This window comes from Petromyzon marinus, chromosome 65 (assembly GCF_048934315.1).
Source record: "Petromyzon marinus isolate PM22_M1 ecotype Great Lakes invasive population chromosome 65, UKy_Petmar_22M1.pri1.0, whole genome shotgun sequence".
Lineage (NCBI taxonomy): Eukaryota > Metazoa > Chordata > Hyperoartia > Petromyzontiformes > Petromyzontidae > Petromyzon > Petromyzon marinus.
In genome coordinates, this window is record NC_133731.1 from 4897656 (window position 1) to 4913697 (window position 16042).

The following is a 16042-nucleotide window of genomic DNA, read 5'->3' on the forward strand; positions in this document are numbered from 1 at the left end:
TCTACCACGCCATTATGAATCCTTAGAGTTATAACCAGGGCTTGAACCCAGGATCTCAGCTGTGCTGGCTGCAGTGTCTCTACCACGGCCATCATGAATCCTGAGAGTTATAACCAGGGCTTGAACCCAGGATCTCAGCTGTGCTGGCTGCAGCATCTCTACCACGGCCATCATGAATCCTCCTGAGAGTGACACTCAGGGCTTGAACCCAGGTTCTTAGCTGTGCTGGCTGCAGCGTCTCTACCACGCCATTATGAATCCTTAGAGTTATAACCAGGGCTTGAACCCAGGTTCTCAGCTGTGCTGGCTGCAGTGTCTCTACCACGGCCATCATGAATCCTGAGAGTTATAACCAGGGCTTGAACCCAGGATCTCAGCTGTGCTGGCTGCAGCATCTCTACCACGGCCATCATGAATCCTCCTGAGAGTGACACTCAGGGCTTGAACCCAGGTTCTTAGCTGTGCTGGCTGCAGCGTCTCTACCACGGCCATTATGAATCCTTAGAGTTATAACCAGGGCTTGAACCCAGGATCTCAGCTGTGCTGGCTGCAGCGTCTCTACCACGGCCATCATGAATCCTGAGAGTTATAACCAGGGCTTGAACCCAGGATCTCAGCTGTGCTGGCTGCAGCGTCTCTACCACGGCCATCATGAATCCTCCTGAGAGAGACACCCAAGCCCAGGGCTTGAACCCAGGGTCTTTTGTCTTCCTTCCCCCACACGTCCGATTATCCACGGTTTGCTACGTACAGCGCGAAATAAGTTCAACCTACGTGCACATACAGACTACCGCCACCTGTGAGAGACACCCGGGCACAGGGCTTGAACCCAGGGTCTCGGAAGGTGCTGGCTTATTAACTCGAATGCCAATGCTCGCCGCACGATGCATTGTGGTATTGTGGTGGTGGCGGTGGCCGTGGGGGGGGGGGGGTGAGGGGGGATGGAGGTTGCTGGGCCGTGTTTAAACAATGGGGTTGAGTGCTGGAACTGCGATTTACATGAAAAGAGACGCGTCGGTCCACGTGTACCTACCTGACTTTGACACGACAGTCGGCAGCGGGCACAAGGCTAATGTTTAACCACGTTCGGAGAGAGTTCAGCGAGGGAGCGATTGCGGCGAGCTGTGGCGGCGGCGGCGGCGGCGGCGGGGGGGGGAGAGATTAGCGCGTGTGGCTACGTGCTGTGCGAAAGAAGTTCGACACTCGGCGCACACGTCGCGCGTAAAGGTCACAATCTTGCGATGATTACGATCCGCCCTTCGCTTGGGGCGGGAGGGGCGATTTTGCCGCCCGTTTCGGATGATTCTGCGGCGTGGGAGACCCGGTGGGACGTTTCCCCACCCCCCACCACCACCACCACCACCACCCCCCTCCGGTTAACACCGCGGGGCGCGTTAACCGCGGGCGAGTTAACCGCGGGCGAGTTAACGGCGCATGCCGCGACGCGCCGTCTGCTTGGCGGCGGACGTGAGCTACGCCACGTCTCGTCGTCGACGTCGTGGTTTGTAAAGAGGAGGGTGGATCGTAATTGCAGCACGCTGACGAGCTTTCCCGCACGCGCATGTGTGAACTTCCTTGGCTCGCCGTGCGTCCCCAACCGTGCCGCGATGGCACAAGACGAACGGGGTCACGGATGAGGACACGTTGCGTCTGCCCCGTGGATCGTGGTGGTGGTGGTGGTGATGGTGGATCGAGGGGGCTAAGCGGGCACGGCACGGGCTAGAGAAGAGATGGAGTGATGTGGTACGGGAGGACGTGGAGCTGAGCGGACTTGCCGATGACTGGTACCAGCGGTGTCAAGATCGGCCTCTGTGTAGGAGGAGGCTCGTGAAGGACGCTACTGGGCAGTTGGAGGCAGTCGCCCTCCAACAACAACAACGGAGGGCGGAGGAGCGACGCTCAGAACAACGAGCGGCGCGCCGGGTGGCTAAAGCACAGCGGGTTGGCACAGTAGGGGGCACAGGTGGTGCATCGGCCAGTCATCTCAGTCAGTCGACCCGTGGCACCTGGGTCTGCCCCGTGACCTCCTGGCAGCGGGCGTTCGACACTTCACGTGGCCTCAGGGTGCACATAGCCTGGCACAAGCGTCGTGGTGACGTCACCGCCACTTAGTGGCGAATGGCGGTTGTTGTTGTTGTTGATGGTGGTGGTGTGTGCGCACGCCGGCGTGACGCCGAGAAATGCCCCCCATTTTTTTTTGTTGAATTACTCCGCACATTACTTAATTGGGTGAAGCAGGCATAACAACGTCACCCACCCCCCCCCCAACTTGACTGCGAATCTGCTGCAGCAGTAGCGCCTCCCTTCTTGCGCTTACGATAAATAACCCGCGCGCGTTCAACACCGTTGCTAATGGGTCGCGGCTGTTTGAATTGTTTCCATGAGTGTGAATTCCGTTGTGGCGTGCTGCCACTCTGTAGATTGAAACCCGGAGTTTTGAATATTTGGACAGGGAGATTGGTATCGGGAGCGGGTCCCAAGATGACAGCAGGTAATGATAGAGACTGACAGACGGATCAGCGACGAGATGTCTACATAATAACAGGTAATGATAGAGACTGACAGACGGGTCAGGGACGAGGTGTCTACATAATAACAGGTAATGAGAGAGACTGACAGACGGGCCAGTGACGAGGTCTCTACACAATAACAGGTAATGATAGAGACTGACAGACGGTCAGTGACGAGGTCTCTACATAATAACAGGTAATGAGAGAGACAGACAGACGGGTCAGTGACGAGGTCTCTACATAATAACAGGTAATGAGAGAGACTGACAGACGGGTCAGTGACGAGGTCTCTACGTAATAACAAGTAATGATAGAGACTGACAGACAGGTCAGTGACGAGGTGTCTACATGACAACAGGTAATGATAGAGACTGACAGACGGGTCAGTCACGAGGTCTCTACAAAATAACAGGCAATGATAGAGACTTGACAGACGGGTCTCTTGATGGGTGTCTGCGGACACTAATAGACTGGTGTACCACCATTCTCTTTTGGGACCTCGGTGTGCCGGCAACTTAGCCGCGTAGCCGCGGGGGGCAACGTGATGATGATTTTGTCGTAACGAGCGTGGACGGAATGTGATTGGGGAGTGCCGGTGTAGCGTGTGTTCGGGAAAAAAGACGGTTCAGTAACGCTCGCTCACGCTCACTCGCTGGTGTCATGTTCGTGATCACATGCGCATGGTTGGCTCCTGTCCCGGTAGGTCAGAGGCGCTGGGAAGAATCTCGTCACGGATTGAGGGAGGTCCTAATCACGGCCAGTGCCGCTACCGTCGCTTCCAGCAACCACCACGACTCCTTCTCCTCCCTCCTCCACACCCCGCTCCCCCTCCCAAATAGCAGGAACAACCAGGGCGGCCCGCCAGATTCGAACCACGAAACTCTCTCCAACATTCGTTCGGGGACATCTCCGCTGGGCTGCACTTGGCTCGAGTGCCGAATTCTCTTTTTTTTACGTGTGCCCCACCCCCCACCCACCCCCCCCCACCCCAGGTGAAGGTACAATGAGCTGGCGGTGACATAAGATGTCATTTGGTTCGACAGCTGCGATTGTGGACATCTCCCAAGGTGCGTGCTTTGAATTCTGATGCAGCCCTCTCTGGAAGACTTAAACGATTCGTTCATGTGGCTATCCACATACACAAACACAGAGACAATTTCAACCGAGAAGATGGATTCTGGCTTAGCAATCATTAGAAGGATCTGATAAACCATTTCGGGTCTTAATTGATTGTTCACGCTTACGGTGGCTTTCAGACCGCATCCATAATTTTCGTCTCCCCCCCTCCTCTTTTCCGAACATAGATGGACTCGTCCATCTGAACAAACTGTCAAATCGCTGCCCGTGGTGCTAACGTAAAGAAACGCCACTTTTTTCAAATGTTCTTGCTGTGGTTTTCACACCTGATGATGATTGCTTGTGTTGCAGTCGAAACGTCGTTTTATATTTTTTTTATTTTGTTGTTTCCCTTCTACGTGACTTTACCGAAAGAACCAAGAATATATATTCTGGTGTTATTTTGCCAGTGAGGCGAGGCCCCACTGAGCCGCTGGTGTGGCTCTTTTGTCAAAAGCCGACCTGGCCGTCGCAAATGGATAGCTCGACGAAGTGGGTCATCGCCGTCGTCGTCGCGGGGAAATTTTTAGCAGCAGCCAAATACTCTGAACGCGTGACGCTGATTCTAAATGTGGAGGGGGGAAAACCGGGAGGATCCAGGGAGAGAGAGAGACACCACCAACTTCTAATATACAGCAGGTGTCAGGGTCGGGATTGAACCCACGACCTCCTGCATACCAGGCGAGGTAGTTCACATCTCTTAGCCACTATGATGGTGATGAGAGAGAGACACCGCCAACTCCAAATATACAGCAGCAGGCGTCAGGGTCGGGATTGAACCCACGACCTCCTGCATACCAGGCGAGGTAGTTAACATCTCATAGCCACCGTGATGATGATGATGAGAGAGAGACACCGCCAACTCCAAATATACAGCAGCAGCAGGCGTCAGGGTCGGGATCGAACCCACGACCTCCTGCGTACCAGGCGAGGTAGTCAACATCTCCTAGTCACCATGATGATGAGAGAGAGAGACACCGCCAACTTCTAATATACAGCAGCATGCGTCAGGGTTGGGACCGAACCCACGACCTCCTGCGTACCAGGCGAGGTAGTCAACATCTCTCTGCGGCCACCACCAGACGGAGCTCTGGAGATCCCCTCCACAGGGTCTCTTGATTTTATGTTTCAATGGAGCGCCTGAGCTCGAGGTGCTCTCCCCAGTGAGACGCTCGGTTCTCTCCGTCTTCATCTACGTCGACCACCGCACGTGGGTTAACGTGCAATGAATAAGGGGGCCTCGTTGCCCGAAACTTTTTTTATATACATATATGGGGACCTTTTTCTGCCGGTTTCAAAACTGATGAAAAATAATAGTAGGTTTTATTATAGCCTTTGCCGGCATTAAGACAAGTGCCGCGTTAAGATGTTCGAAACAGCAAATGGATGAAAGCTTTTTTGCAGGGATGTCAAGTCTGCATTGAACACACGACAGTACTTGTGGCAAAAAAAACATGCAAACAAACATGCTCTTGACAATTATATATGCGTTGCCTTTGAAACTGATTGGCCTACACCGGAGAAAGCTTTCCCAATGGCCTTGTGTCACCGCTGGCGTTAGACCAGGGGGAACAACGCCGAAAGGCGAACAGCGCAAAGGACACTTTGCAACGTGGTGGTCGTCTTTTGCCGACCAAATATTATTCACAATAAAGGGTTTTTTTTTTTTTGGGTTCGATTGCACAGAGACAATTTCAACCGAGAAGATGGATTCTGGCTTAGCAATCATTGGAAGGATCTGATAAACCGTTTCGGGTCTTGATTGATTGTTCACGCTTACGGTGGCTTTCAGACGGCATACATTAATTTTTCGTCTCCCCCCCTCCTCTTTTCAGAACATAGATGGACTCGTCCTTCTAAACAAACTGCCAAATCGCTGCCCGTGGTGCAAACGGTTTTTTTTATAAATAAAAACACCGTTTAAAAATAAAATAATAAATGCAAACCGCCACTTCTTTCAAATGTTTCTTGCCGTTGGTTTTTCACACCTGATGATGACCGTTTGTGTTATGGTCGAAACGTCGTGAGAAATTTTATTGTTTTATATATTTTTTATTATTTTATTGTTTCCCTTCAACGTGACTTTACCGAATGAGCTAAGAATATGAATTACTGCAGTCACGAAAGCTTTAAATCTAAATATTAAATGTGCCGTTAAACCCGCCACCGCCGCCCGCCACAGCCGCCAACTCTGTCAGGTTTAAATTTTGATTTAAAGCTTTCGTGACTGCAGTAATTCATATTCTTAGTTTTTTCGGTAAAGTCACGTTGAAGAGAAACAACAAAATAACAAAATATATATAAAACAATAAAAAATTCTCACGACGTTTCGACCATAACTCAAACGGTCATCATCAGGTGTGTCGGTTTGCATAAATTTATTTTGAAAACGGCATATTTATTTATATATATAAAAATAACGTTTGCGTCACGCGCAACGATGGCAGTTTGCCCAGGACTAGTCCATCTATTTTTTGAAAAGAGGAGGGGGGAGACGAAATTTGTTTTTATGTATGCTGTCTGAAAGGCACTGTAAGCGTGAACAATCAATCAAGAACTGAAATGATTTATCAAATCTTTCCAATGATTGCTAAGATAGAATCCATCTTCTCGGTTGAAATTGTCTCTGTGTTTGTATATGTGGATAGCCTCATGAACGAATCTCTCATGGAAGCCAGATGGCTTACAAAGAACCTCCGTCTTGGAAAAGTCAATGGCATGTGAGCCTACTGAATTAGAACAATGATCTGCTACGGCCGAGGTGTTGGTCCTACCGTGTTTAAGGTCTGCTTTATGTTCACGAATGCGGTCCGAGATATGGCGTTTGGTTTCTCCAATGTAACTACTACCACAGAGGCAACTTAGTTTGTAGACACCAGGGTATTGTATGTCCGGAATCACATCTTTTACAGACGGAACCAGATCACGGATTTTATGTAATGTGTTGAAACGGACCTGGATCTTGTGTTTATTCAAGATTTTGGAGATCTTTTTTGTGATCCCAGCAATGTAGGGTAAAGTGATGGTTTTGAAAGGCTCCTCAAGAGGGTTCTTCTTCATGGTTTGAGTGATAGCTTTGCGGATTGTATAGTCGGAGTAACCATTAGCCCTAAGAGCTTGGTGTACGTGCTTGAGTTCACTGCTTATGTGTTCCTGGTCGGATATGCATTGGGCTCTATGATACAGAGTCTTGATGAGAGAATTCTTCTGTGATGGATGGTGGTGGGAATCCGGTTTCAGATAAGCATCCGTATGGGTAGCTTTCCTGTAGACAGAGTGGCTCATTGAACCATCAGGTCTCTTTTTAATTAGGACATCCAAAAAAGGTATCTTGCCATCTATTTCGACTTCCATGGTAAATCTGATGGCTGGGTGTATGGAATTGATGTGGTCGAAGAATTTGTCTAGAGCAGGCCGGCCATGTGGCCAGATGACAAAAGTGTCATCCACGTACCTCTTCCATAAGGTTGGGCGCAGAGTGGCAGTCTGGATGGCGTCAGTCTCAAATTTCTCCATGAAAATGTTAGCTATAACTGGAGAAAGGGGGGAGCCCATTGGGGTGCCCTCAGTTTGTTTGTAGAAAGTTCCATTCCAAGTGAAGTATGTATTGGTTAAACAGTGTCTCACCAGGGGGGGTACCTCAGTGTTTAGTCCTTGATGAACCAAGTCTTCAATGATTGCAATGGTGTCAGGTACAGGAACCTTGGTGAATAAGGAAACTACATCAAAACTGACAAGCAGGTCGTCTGGGGACAGGGAAATACCCTTGATTGTTGATACCAGGTGAGTAGAATTTTGTACCGCAGAGGTGGTCTTTCCAGTGAAAGGACGCAGGATTTCAGACAAAAAACGAGCTAGTTTGTAGGTGGGGGAGCTGATAGTAGAGACTATGGGACAAAGAGGTGTATCAACTTTATGTATTTTTGGTAAGCCGTATAATCTTGGTGGCCTGGCAGCAGAAGGTTTCAACGAAAACTGTTTAGATTGATCAATTAATGCGGTTGAATCAGAAATTATTTTGTTGGTTTGTGTGACGAGGCTGTTGGTGGGATCTCTTTTTATTTTTGTATAACTACCATCGTCGAGTAATTCTTTAATTTTGTTGTTGTATTCTATTTTATCCATGATAACAGTAGCATTGCCTTTGTCAGCTGAGAGAACTACAATATCATTCCTCTTTTTTAATTTATATAATTCAAAACGCTCATCTTTGCTGAGGTTGCTAGCTGGCATCTTAGCGTTTTTGAGGGTTGCAGCGATTTCAGATCTTGCTACGTCTGCAGCGATGTGACCCAGGCCCCTGAGAGCAACGTCTACTTGGGCAATTATATCATTAACTGGTATGTGTTTAGGTGTGACTGCAAAGTTTAGACCTTTAGCTAAAACGGATTTCAGACCATCGGAAATAGAACTGTTACTGCGATTAATTACGACTTTATTAACGTCTAACTTTTTGGTGTGTGGGTCCGGTCTTTTGTTTAAGAGGAGGTTAAATTTGGAAATCAGGTTTTCCTTACATTTGGTCGACATAGTAGCAGCTGAAGAGGCAGTCATATTGTCTACATGTTCCCAATCCGATGTGGACATTATTGCCGTCAATGATAAGTGTGATTTGTAGAGTGTCTTGTCTAACTGATCTAGTTCTGTGCGTATAAGTCTGATTTTTTCTGAGATAAGAGCTAAGCTAGTTTTGAAAAGAATTCGTTTCGCATTAGAAGAAGTTACAGTAGCAGAGGTGAGTGTAAATGCGATTGGTATTACCCCAGAGTCGCGGCATCTCTTCAGGAAGGTGAGAGACTCGATCAGCTGAGCTTTCTTATCCCGGAGTTTGTTGAAAGATCTTAAAGTTATGTGAAAACCCTCCCCGTAGAGGCGATTAAATTTTGATTTAAAGCTTTCGTGACTGCAGTAATTCATATTCTTAGTTTTTTCGGTAAAGTCACGTTGAAGAGAAACAACAAAATAACAAAATATATATAAAACAATAAAAAATTCTCACGACGTTTCGACCATAACTCAAACGGTCATCATCAGGTGTGTCGGTTTGCATAAATTTATTTTGAAAACGGCATATTTATTTATATATATAAAAATAACGTTTGCGTCACGCGCAACGATGGCAGTTTGCCAGGACTAGTCCATCTATTTTTTGAAAAGAGGAGGGGGGAGACGAAATTTGTTTTTATGTATGCTGTCTGAAAGGCACTGTAAGCGTGAACAATCAATCAAGAACTGAAATGATTTATCAAATCTTTCCAATGATTGCTAAGATAGAATCCATCTTCTCGGTTGAAATTGTCTCTGTGTTTGTATATGTGGATAGCCTCATGAACGAATCTCTCATGGAAGCCAGATGGCTTACAAAGAACCTCCGTCTTGGAAAAGTCAATGGCATGTGAGCCTACTGAATTAGAACAATGATCTGCTACGGCCGAGGTGTTGGTCCTACCGTGTTTAAGGTCTGCTTTATGTTCACGAATGCGGTCCGAGATATGGCGTTTGGTTTCTCCAATGTAACTACTACCACAGAGGCAACTTAGTTTGTAGACACCAGGGTATTGTATGTCCGGAATCACATCTTTTACAGACGGAACCAGATCACGGATTTTATGTAATGTGTTGAAACGGACCTGGATCTTGTGTTTATTCAAGATTTTGGAGATCTTTTTTGTGATCCCAGCAATGTAGGGTAAAGTGATGGTTTTGAAAGGCTCCTCAAGAGGGTTCTTCTTCATGGTTTGAGTGATAGCTTTGCGGATTGTATAGTCGGAGTAACCATTAGCCCTAAGAGCTTGGTGTACGTGCTTGAGTTCACTGCTTATGTGTTCCTGGTCGGATATGCATTGGGCTCTATGATACAGAGTCTTGATGAGAGAATTCTTCTGTGATGGATGGTGGTGGGAATCCGGTTTCAGATAAGCATCCGTATGGGTAGCTTTCCTGTAGACAGAGTGGCTCATTGAACCATCAGGTCTCTTTTTAATTAGGACATCCAAAAAAGGTATCTTGCCATCTATTTCGACTTCCATGGTAAATCTGATGGCTGGGTGTATGGAATTGATGTGGTCGAAGAATTTGTCTAGAGCAGGCCGGCCATGTGGCCAGATGACAAAAGTGTCATCCACGTACCTCTTCCATAAGGTTGGGCGCAGAGTGGCAGTCTGGATGGCGTCAGTCTCAAATTTCTCCATGAAAATGTTAGCTATAACTGGAGAAAGGGGGGAGCCCATTGGGGTGCCCTCAGTTTGTTTGTAGAAAGTTCCATTCCAAGTGAAGTATGTATTGGTTAAACAGTGTCTCACCAGGGGGGGTACCTCAGTGTTTAGTCCTTGATGAACCAAGTCTTCAATGATTGCAATGGTGTCAGGTACAGGAACCTTGGTGAATAAGGAAACTACATCAAAACTGACAAGCAGGTCGTCTGGGGACAGGGAAATACCCTTGATTGTTGATACCAGGTGAGTAGAATTTTGTACCGCAGAGGTGGTCTTTCCAGTGAAAGGACGCAGGATTTCAGACAAAAAACGAGCTAGTTTGTAGGTGGGGGAGCTGATAGTAGAGACTATGGGACGAAGAGGTGTATCAACTTTATGTATTTTTGGTAAGCCGTATAATCTTGGTGGCCTGGCAGCAGAAGGTTTCAACGAAAACTGTTTAGATTGATCAATTAATGCGGTTGAATCAGAAATTATTTTGTTGGTTTGTGTGACGAGGCTGTTGGTGGGATCTCTTTTTATTTTTGTATAACTACCATCGTCGAGTAATTCTTTAATTTTGTTGTTGTATTCTATTTTATCCAAAAAATAGATGGACTAGTCCTGGCAAACTGCCATCGTTGCGCGTGACGCAAACGTTATTTTTATATATATAAATAAATATGCCGTTTTCAAAATAAATTTATGCAAACCGACACACCTGATGATGACCGTTTGAGTTATGGTCGAAACGTCGTGAGAATTTTTTATTGTTTTATATATATTTTGTTATTTTGTTGTTTCTCTTCAACGTGACTTTACCGAAAAAACTAAGAATATGAATTACTGCAGTCACGAAAGCTTTAAATCAAAATTTAATCGCCTCTACGGGGAGGGTTTTCACATAACTTTAAGATCTTTCAACAAACTCCGGGATAAGAAAGCTCAGCTGATCGAGTCTCTCACCTTCCTGAAGAGATGCCGCGACTCTGGGGTAATACCAATCGCATTTACACTCACCTCTGCTACTGTAACTTCTTCTAATGCGAAACGAATTCTTTTCAAAACTAGCTTAGCTCTTATCTCAGAAAAAAATCAGACTTATACGCACAGAACTAGATCAGTTAGACAAGACACTCTACAAATCACACTTATCATTGACGGCAATAATGTCCACATCGGATTGGGAACATGTAGACAATATGACTGCCTCTTCAGCTGCTACTATGTCGACCAAATGTAAGGAAAACCTGATTTCCAAATTTAACCTCCTCTTAAACAAAAGACCGGACCCACACACCAAAAAGTTAGACGTTAATAAAGTCGTAATTAATCGCAGTAACAGTTCTATTTCCGATGGTCTGAAATCCGTTTTAGCTAAAGGTCTAAACTTTGCAGTCACACCTAAACACATACCAGTTAATGATATAATTGCCCAAGTAGACGTTGCTCTCAGGGGCCTGGGTCACATCGCTGCAGACGTAGCAAGATCTGAAATCGCTGCAACCCTCAAAAACGCTAAGATGCCAGCTAGCAACCTCAGCAAAGATGAGCGTTTTGAATTATATAAATTAAAAAAGAGGAATGATATTGTAGTTCTCTCAGCTGACAAAGGCAATGCTACTGTTATCATGGATAAAATAGAATACAACAACAAAATTAAAGAATTACTCGACGATGGTAGTTATACAAAAATAAAAAGAGATCCCACCAACAGCCTCGTCACACAAACCAACAAAATAATTTCTGATTCAACCGCATTAATTGATCAATCTAAACAGTTTTCGTTGAAACCTTCTGCTGCCAGGCCACCAAGATTATACGGCTTACCAAAAATACATAAAGTTGATACACCTCTTCGTCCCATAGTCTCTACTATCAGCTCCCCCACCTACAAACTAGCTCGTTTTTTGTCTGAAATCCTGCGTCCTTTCACTGGAAAGACCACCTCTGCGGTACAAAATTCTACTCACCTGGTATCAACAATCAAGGGTATTTCCCTGTCCCCAGACGACCTGCTTGTCAGTTTTGATGTAGTTTCCTTATTCACCAAGGTTCCTGTACCTGACACCATTGCAATCATTGAAGACTTGGTTCATCAAGGACTAAACACTGAGGTACCCCCCCTGGTGAGACACTGTTTAACCAATACATACTTCACTTGGAATGGAACTTTCTACAAACAAACTGAGGGCACCCCAATGGGCTCCCCCCTTTCTCCAGTTATAGCTAACATTTTCATGGAGAAATTTGAGACTGACGCCATCCAGACTGCCACTCTGCGCCCAACCTTATGGAAGAGGTACGTGGATGACACTTTTGTCATCTGGCCACATGGCCGGCCTGCTCTAGACAAATTCTTCGACCACATCAATTCCATACACCCAGCCATCAGATTTACCATGGAAGTCGAAATAGATGGCAAGATACCTTTTTTGGATGTCCTAATTAAAAAGAGACCTGATGGTTCAATGAGCCACTCTGTCTACAGGAAAGCTACCCATACGGATGCTTATCTGAAACCGGATTCCCACCACCATCCATCACAGAAGAATTCTCTCATCAAGACTCTGTATCATAGAGCCCAATGCATATCCGACCAGGAACACATAAGCAGTGAACTCAAGCACGTACACCAAGCTCTTAGGGCTAATGGTTACTCCGACTATACAATCCGCAAAGCTATCACTCAAACCATGAAGAAGAACCCTCTTGAGGAGCCTTTCAAAACCATCACTTTACCCTACATTGCTGGGATCACAAAAAAGATCTCCAAAATCTTGAATAAACACAAGATCCAGGTCCGTTTCAACACATTACATAAAATCCGTGATCTGGTTCCGTCTGTAAAAGATGTGATTCCGGACATACAATACCCTGGTGTCTACAAACTAAGTTGCCTCTGTGGTAGTAGTTACATTGGAGAAACCAAACGCCATATCTCGGACCGCATTCGTGAACATAAAGCAGACCTTAAACACGGTAGGACCAACACCTCGGCCGTAGCAGATCATTGTTCTAATTCAGTAGGCTCACATGCCATTGACTTTTCCAAGACGGAGGTTCTTTGTAAGCCATCTGGCTTCCATGAGAGATTCGTTCATGAGGCTATCCACATATACAAACACAGAGACAATTTCAACCGAGAAGATGGATTCTATCTTAGCAATCATTGGAAAGATTTGATAAATCATTTCAGTTCTTGATTGATTGTTCACGCTTACAGTGCCTTTCAGACAGCATACATAAAAACAAATTTCGTCTCCCCCCTCCTCTTTTCAAAAAATAGATGGACTAGTCCTGGCAAACTGCCATCGTTGCGCGTGACGCAAACGTTATTTTTATATATATAAATAAATATGCCGTTTTCAAAATAAATTTATGCAAACCGACACACCTGATGATGACCGTTTGAGTTATGGTCGAAACGTCGTGAGAATTTTTTATTGTTTTATATATATTTTGTTATTTTGTTGTTTCTCTGTCAGGTTTGTCACGTGAACAAAACGCGCCGGTCAGTTTACCACTTGGGGCAACGCCGTGTGTGGCGGTGGAGAGTAAATATCCACAACATTGACAAGTTTGAGTTTCACGACGTTTCGCCGGCAACCGCATCCAGCTTCATTGTGTGGCGGTTTCGGGGTTTTCGCGACCCATGTATATTGACGCGAACTAACCCAAAATATTATTTTGAGTACAAACGAAATGCAAGTACAGTAAAACCTCGGATTGCGAGTGACTTGGGTCTGCGAGTGTTTCGCAAGACGAGCAAACATTTGTAAATGAATATTAATTTGATAAACGAGCGAGGGTCTCGCAGTACGAGTAGTAGTACGTGTAGACGCTTTGTCTCGCCGAGCGTCACGTGATCACAACTGATATACGACGAGCGCTTTGATGCACGAGTGGTTTGGATTACAAACACGTTTCCGGAACGAATTATGCTCCTCGCAATCCAAGGTTTTACTGTCTTTGTTTTATTTAATTCTTCCTACCGCCGCACGCGGTGGCGACGTTAACGAGCTTGCCGAGAGTGAGCGATGCCCGGGGGGCGGTGGTGGCGGTGGTGGCGGTGGTGGCGAGAGACCGACGACCGACCGGGTTTTTTCATTGCCGACGCAGGGGATGGGCGGTTGGCGCCGGTCGGCATCGGCGCCGCCGAGAGCGGCGGAGAAGCGGCCGCGGGCGGCGGCGGAGGAGGCGGCAAGGATGGAGCGCAGAGGCAGCAGCAGCAGCAGCAGCAGCTGGAGCAGCTGGAGCAGCAGCAGCAGCAGGAGAGGGAGCGCCAGGAGGGGTTGCTGGCTGCCACCAGCCTCCTCAATACCATCCAGAGCCGCGTGCTCGACACCATCATGATGGAGATGCGCGACGACAGCGGTGGGTGTTGGCCCGCGCCACGCACGCACGCACGCACGCACGTCACACGACAAAGGGCAAAGATCCCACCCCTCCCGTGTAGCCTTTAACAGACCCTAGGGGCAAGTGGTGTTGGCCCGGCGCCTTTGAAGGCCGGCGCGGCACACGCGCGCGCTCGCGAAGACGTGCGTATGTTTTCACTTCTTTCCCACCGCGCACGTTCTTGCAAGGCTAAGGGCCTCTATTGCGGACCACAGCACCCTCCCATAGGCCCCGGACTTCACTTTCATTCGCGCACGAACTATCCCTCCGAGAGCCCCCCCCCCCCGCCTCTGGACGGCTCGCTCACCGCATTTCTCTCGGCCAATCCCCGTCCTCTCTCTCTCTTCTCCAACGGATGTCAACCATCTCCCTTTCCCCGCTTTTTTAAGTTTGAATTTCCCTCCACCAATCATTTCAATTCTGTGTCCTTAGCCAATCCTCTCTGAGGCCTCGCTGCACCAATCGGAGGCCTTGACACACGTGCTGACTGTGCGTTTGCACGCGTGCCACGTCGGGTTAAGTCAATCCCTTATCAGTGGCCTACTTTAATACAGTCGAATTCTAGACCTTATTGGTCACCCCGTGCCCCTTATAAATCTCAACGTTCATCGCAAGGGAGAAACACAAACAAATGGCCGCACGCGTATCTTTACGCCATTGAAACGGCTGTACGCCGTGTGGACCTGTAAACTCAATAATTTCCCTGTACAAGAATACGGAGTAAACCTTGTGGCGCGAGAGGTATGGTAGTGTGTTTTTTCGGTCTGTACACCCGCCGCACGGAAGGGACAAACGCAAGGATTTTAAAAAAATAAAAATTCCCTTACAGCCTTTACAATAACAAATCACGAGGGTTTTTTTGTTTTCAATCTACATTCAAGACTTATTTCTTCAGAACAGTTTTTTTTTTATGTTTGGTTATCCTTACCCCCCGCACCGCCGATTAGCACGGTTGGCTACGTACGGCGCTAAAGTAGTTCAACATACCCACCCACAGTGAAACCTTGGATTGCGAGCATAATTCGTGTTTGTAATCCAAATCACTCGTACATCAGAATCAGAATCAGAAATAATGGAAACTCAGATGATTCGTTCCACAACCCAAAAATATATTTAAAAAAAAAGATTAATACGAAATACTGTACTTTTTTTATATTTGTATTTAAATGTAATATATAAAGTAATGAAATGTATTAATTAAATTTAATCGTGGCCGGTGTGAGGGAGACGAGAGAGAGGAGAGGAGGAGGGAGGGTTATTGTGTTGGGACGACTTTCACTTGCAGTAACGGAATCACTGCCATCTGTTGGCTCACTGGAATCGTTTTTTTATTTTTGTGCGACTTGAACAAGGAGCCTATCCCAATGACGCTCGCTTTTGCCTCCTTTTGAGGATTTTGCGGAAATGTGCCGTTGCATTGTCGTTAAACAGATTCATCGCTCGCACTGCTACAGCCTCATTCACGGGTGGTGCTTTTCTAAAGAACAGTCATCACTGCACTTGGACACAAAAATAAAAAAAATGCTTTATGCACATACACGTGGTCATAACACTATAGTACTGTAGTAAGCAGTACACACGTGGTCACAACACTATAGTACTGTAGTAAACAGTATACACGTGGTCACAACGCTATACTGTACTGTAGTAAACAGTATACACGTGGTCACAACGCTATACTGTACTGTAGTAAACAGTATACACGTGGTCACAACACTAGTACTATAGTAAACAGTACACACGTGGTCACAACACTATACTGTACTGTAGTAAACAGTATAGACGTGGTCACAACGCTATACTGTAGTAAACAGTACACACGTG

The 16042-nt window shown here is 46.6% G+C and overlaps 1 protein-coding gene across 3 annotated transcripts in view; it reads left to right on the top strand.

Annotated features, from left to right (window-relative positions):
• LOC116956414 (oxysterols receptor LXR-beta-like) overlaps nucleotides 1-16042 on the top strand; it is a 48541-nt gene that overhangs the window by 11993 nt on the left and 20506 nt on the right. For all 3 annotated transcript variants that reach the window (XM_076054268.1, XM_076054267.1, XM_076054266.1), the window contains 2 exons: nucleotides 3503-3577; nucleotides 13943-14197. In XM_076054268.1, coding sequence (XP_075910383.1) covers nucleotides 3535-3577; nucleotides 13943-14197 — 298 coding nt within the window. In that variant the 5' untranslated portion in view covers nucleotides 3503-3534. The remainder of the gene's footprint in view (nucleotides 1-3502; nucleotides 3578-13942; nucleotides 14198-16042) is intronic.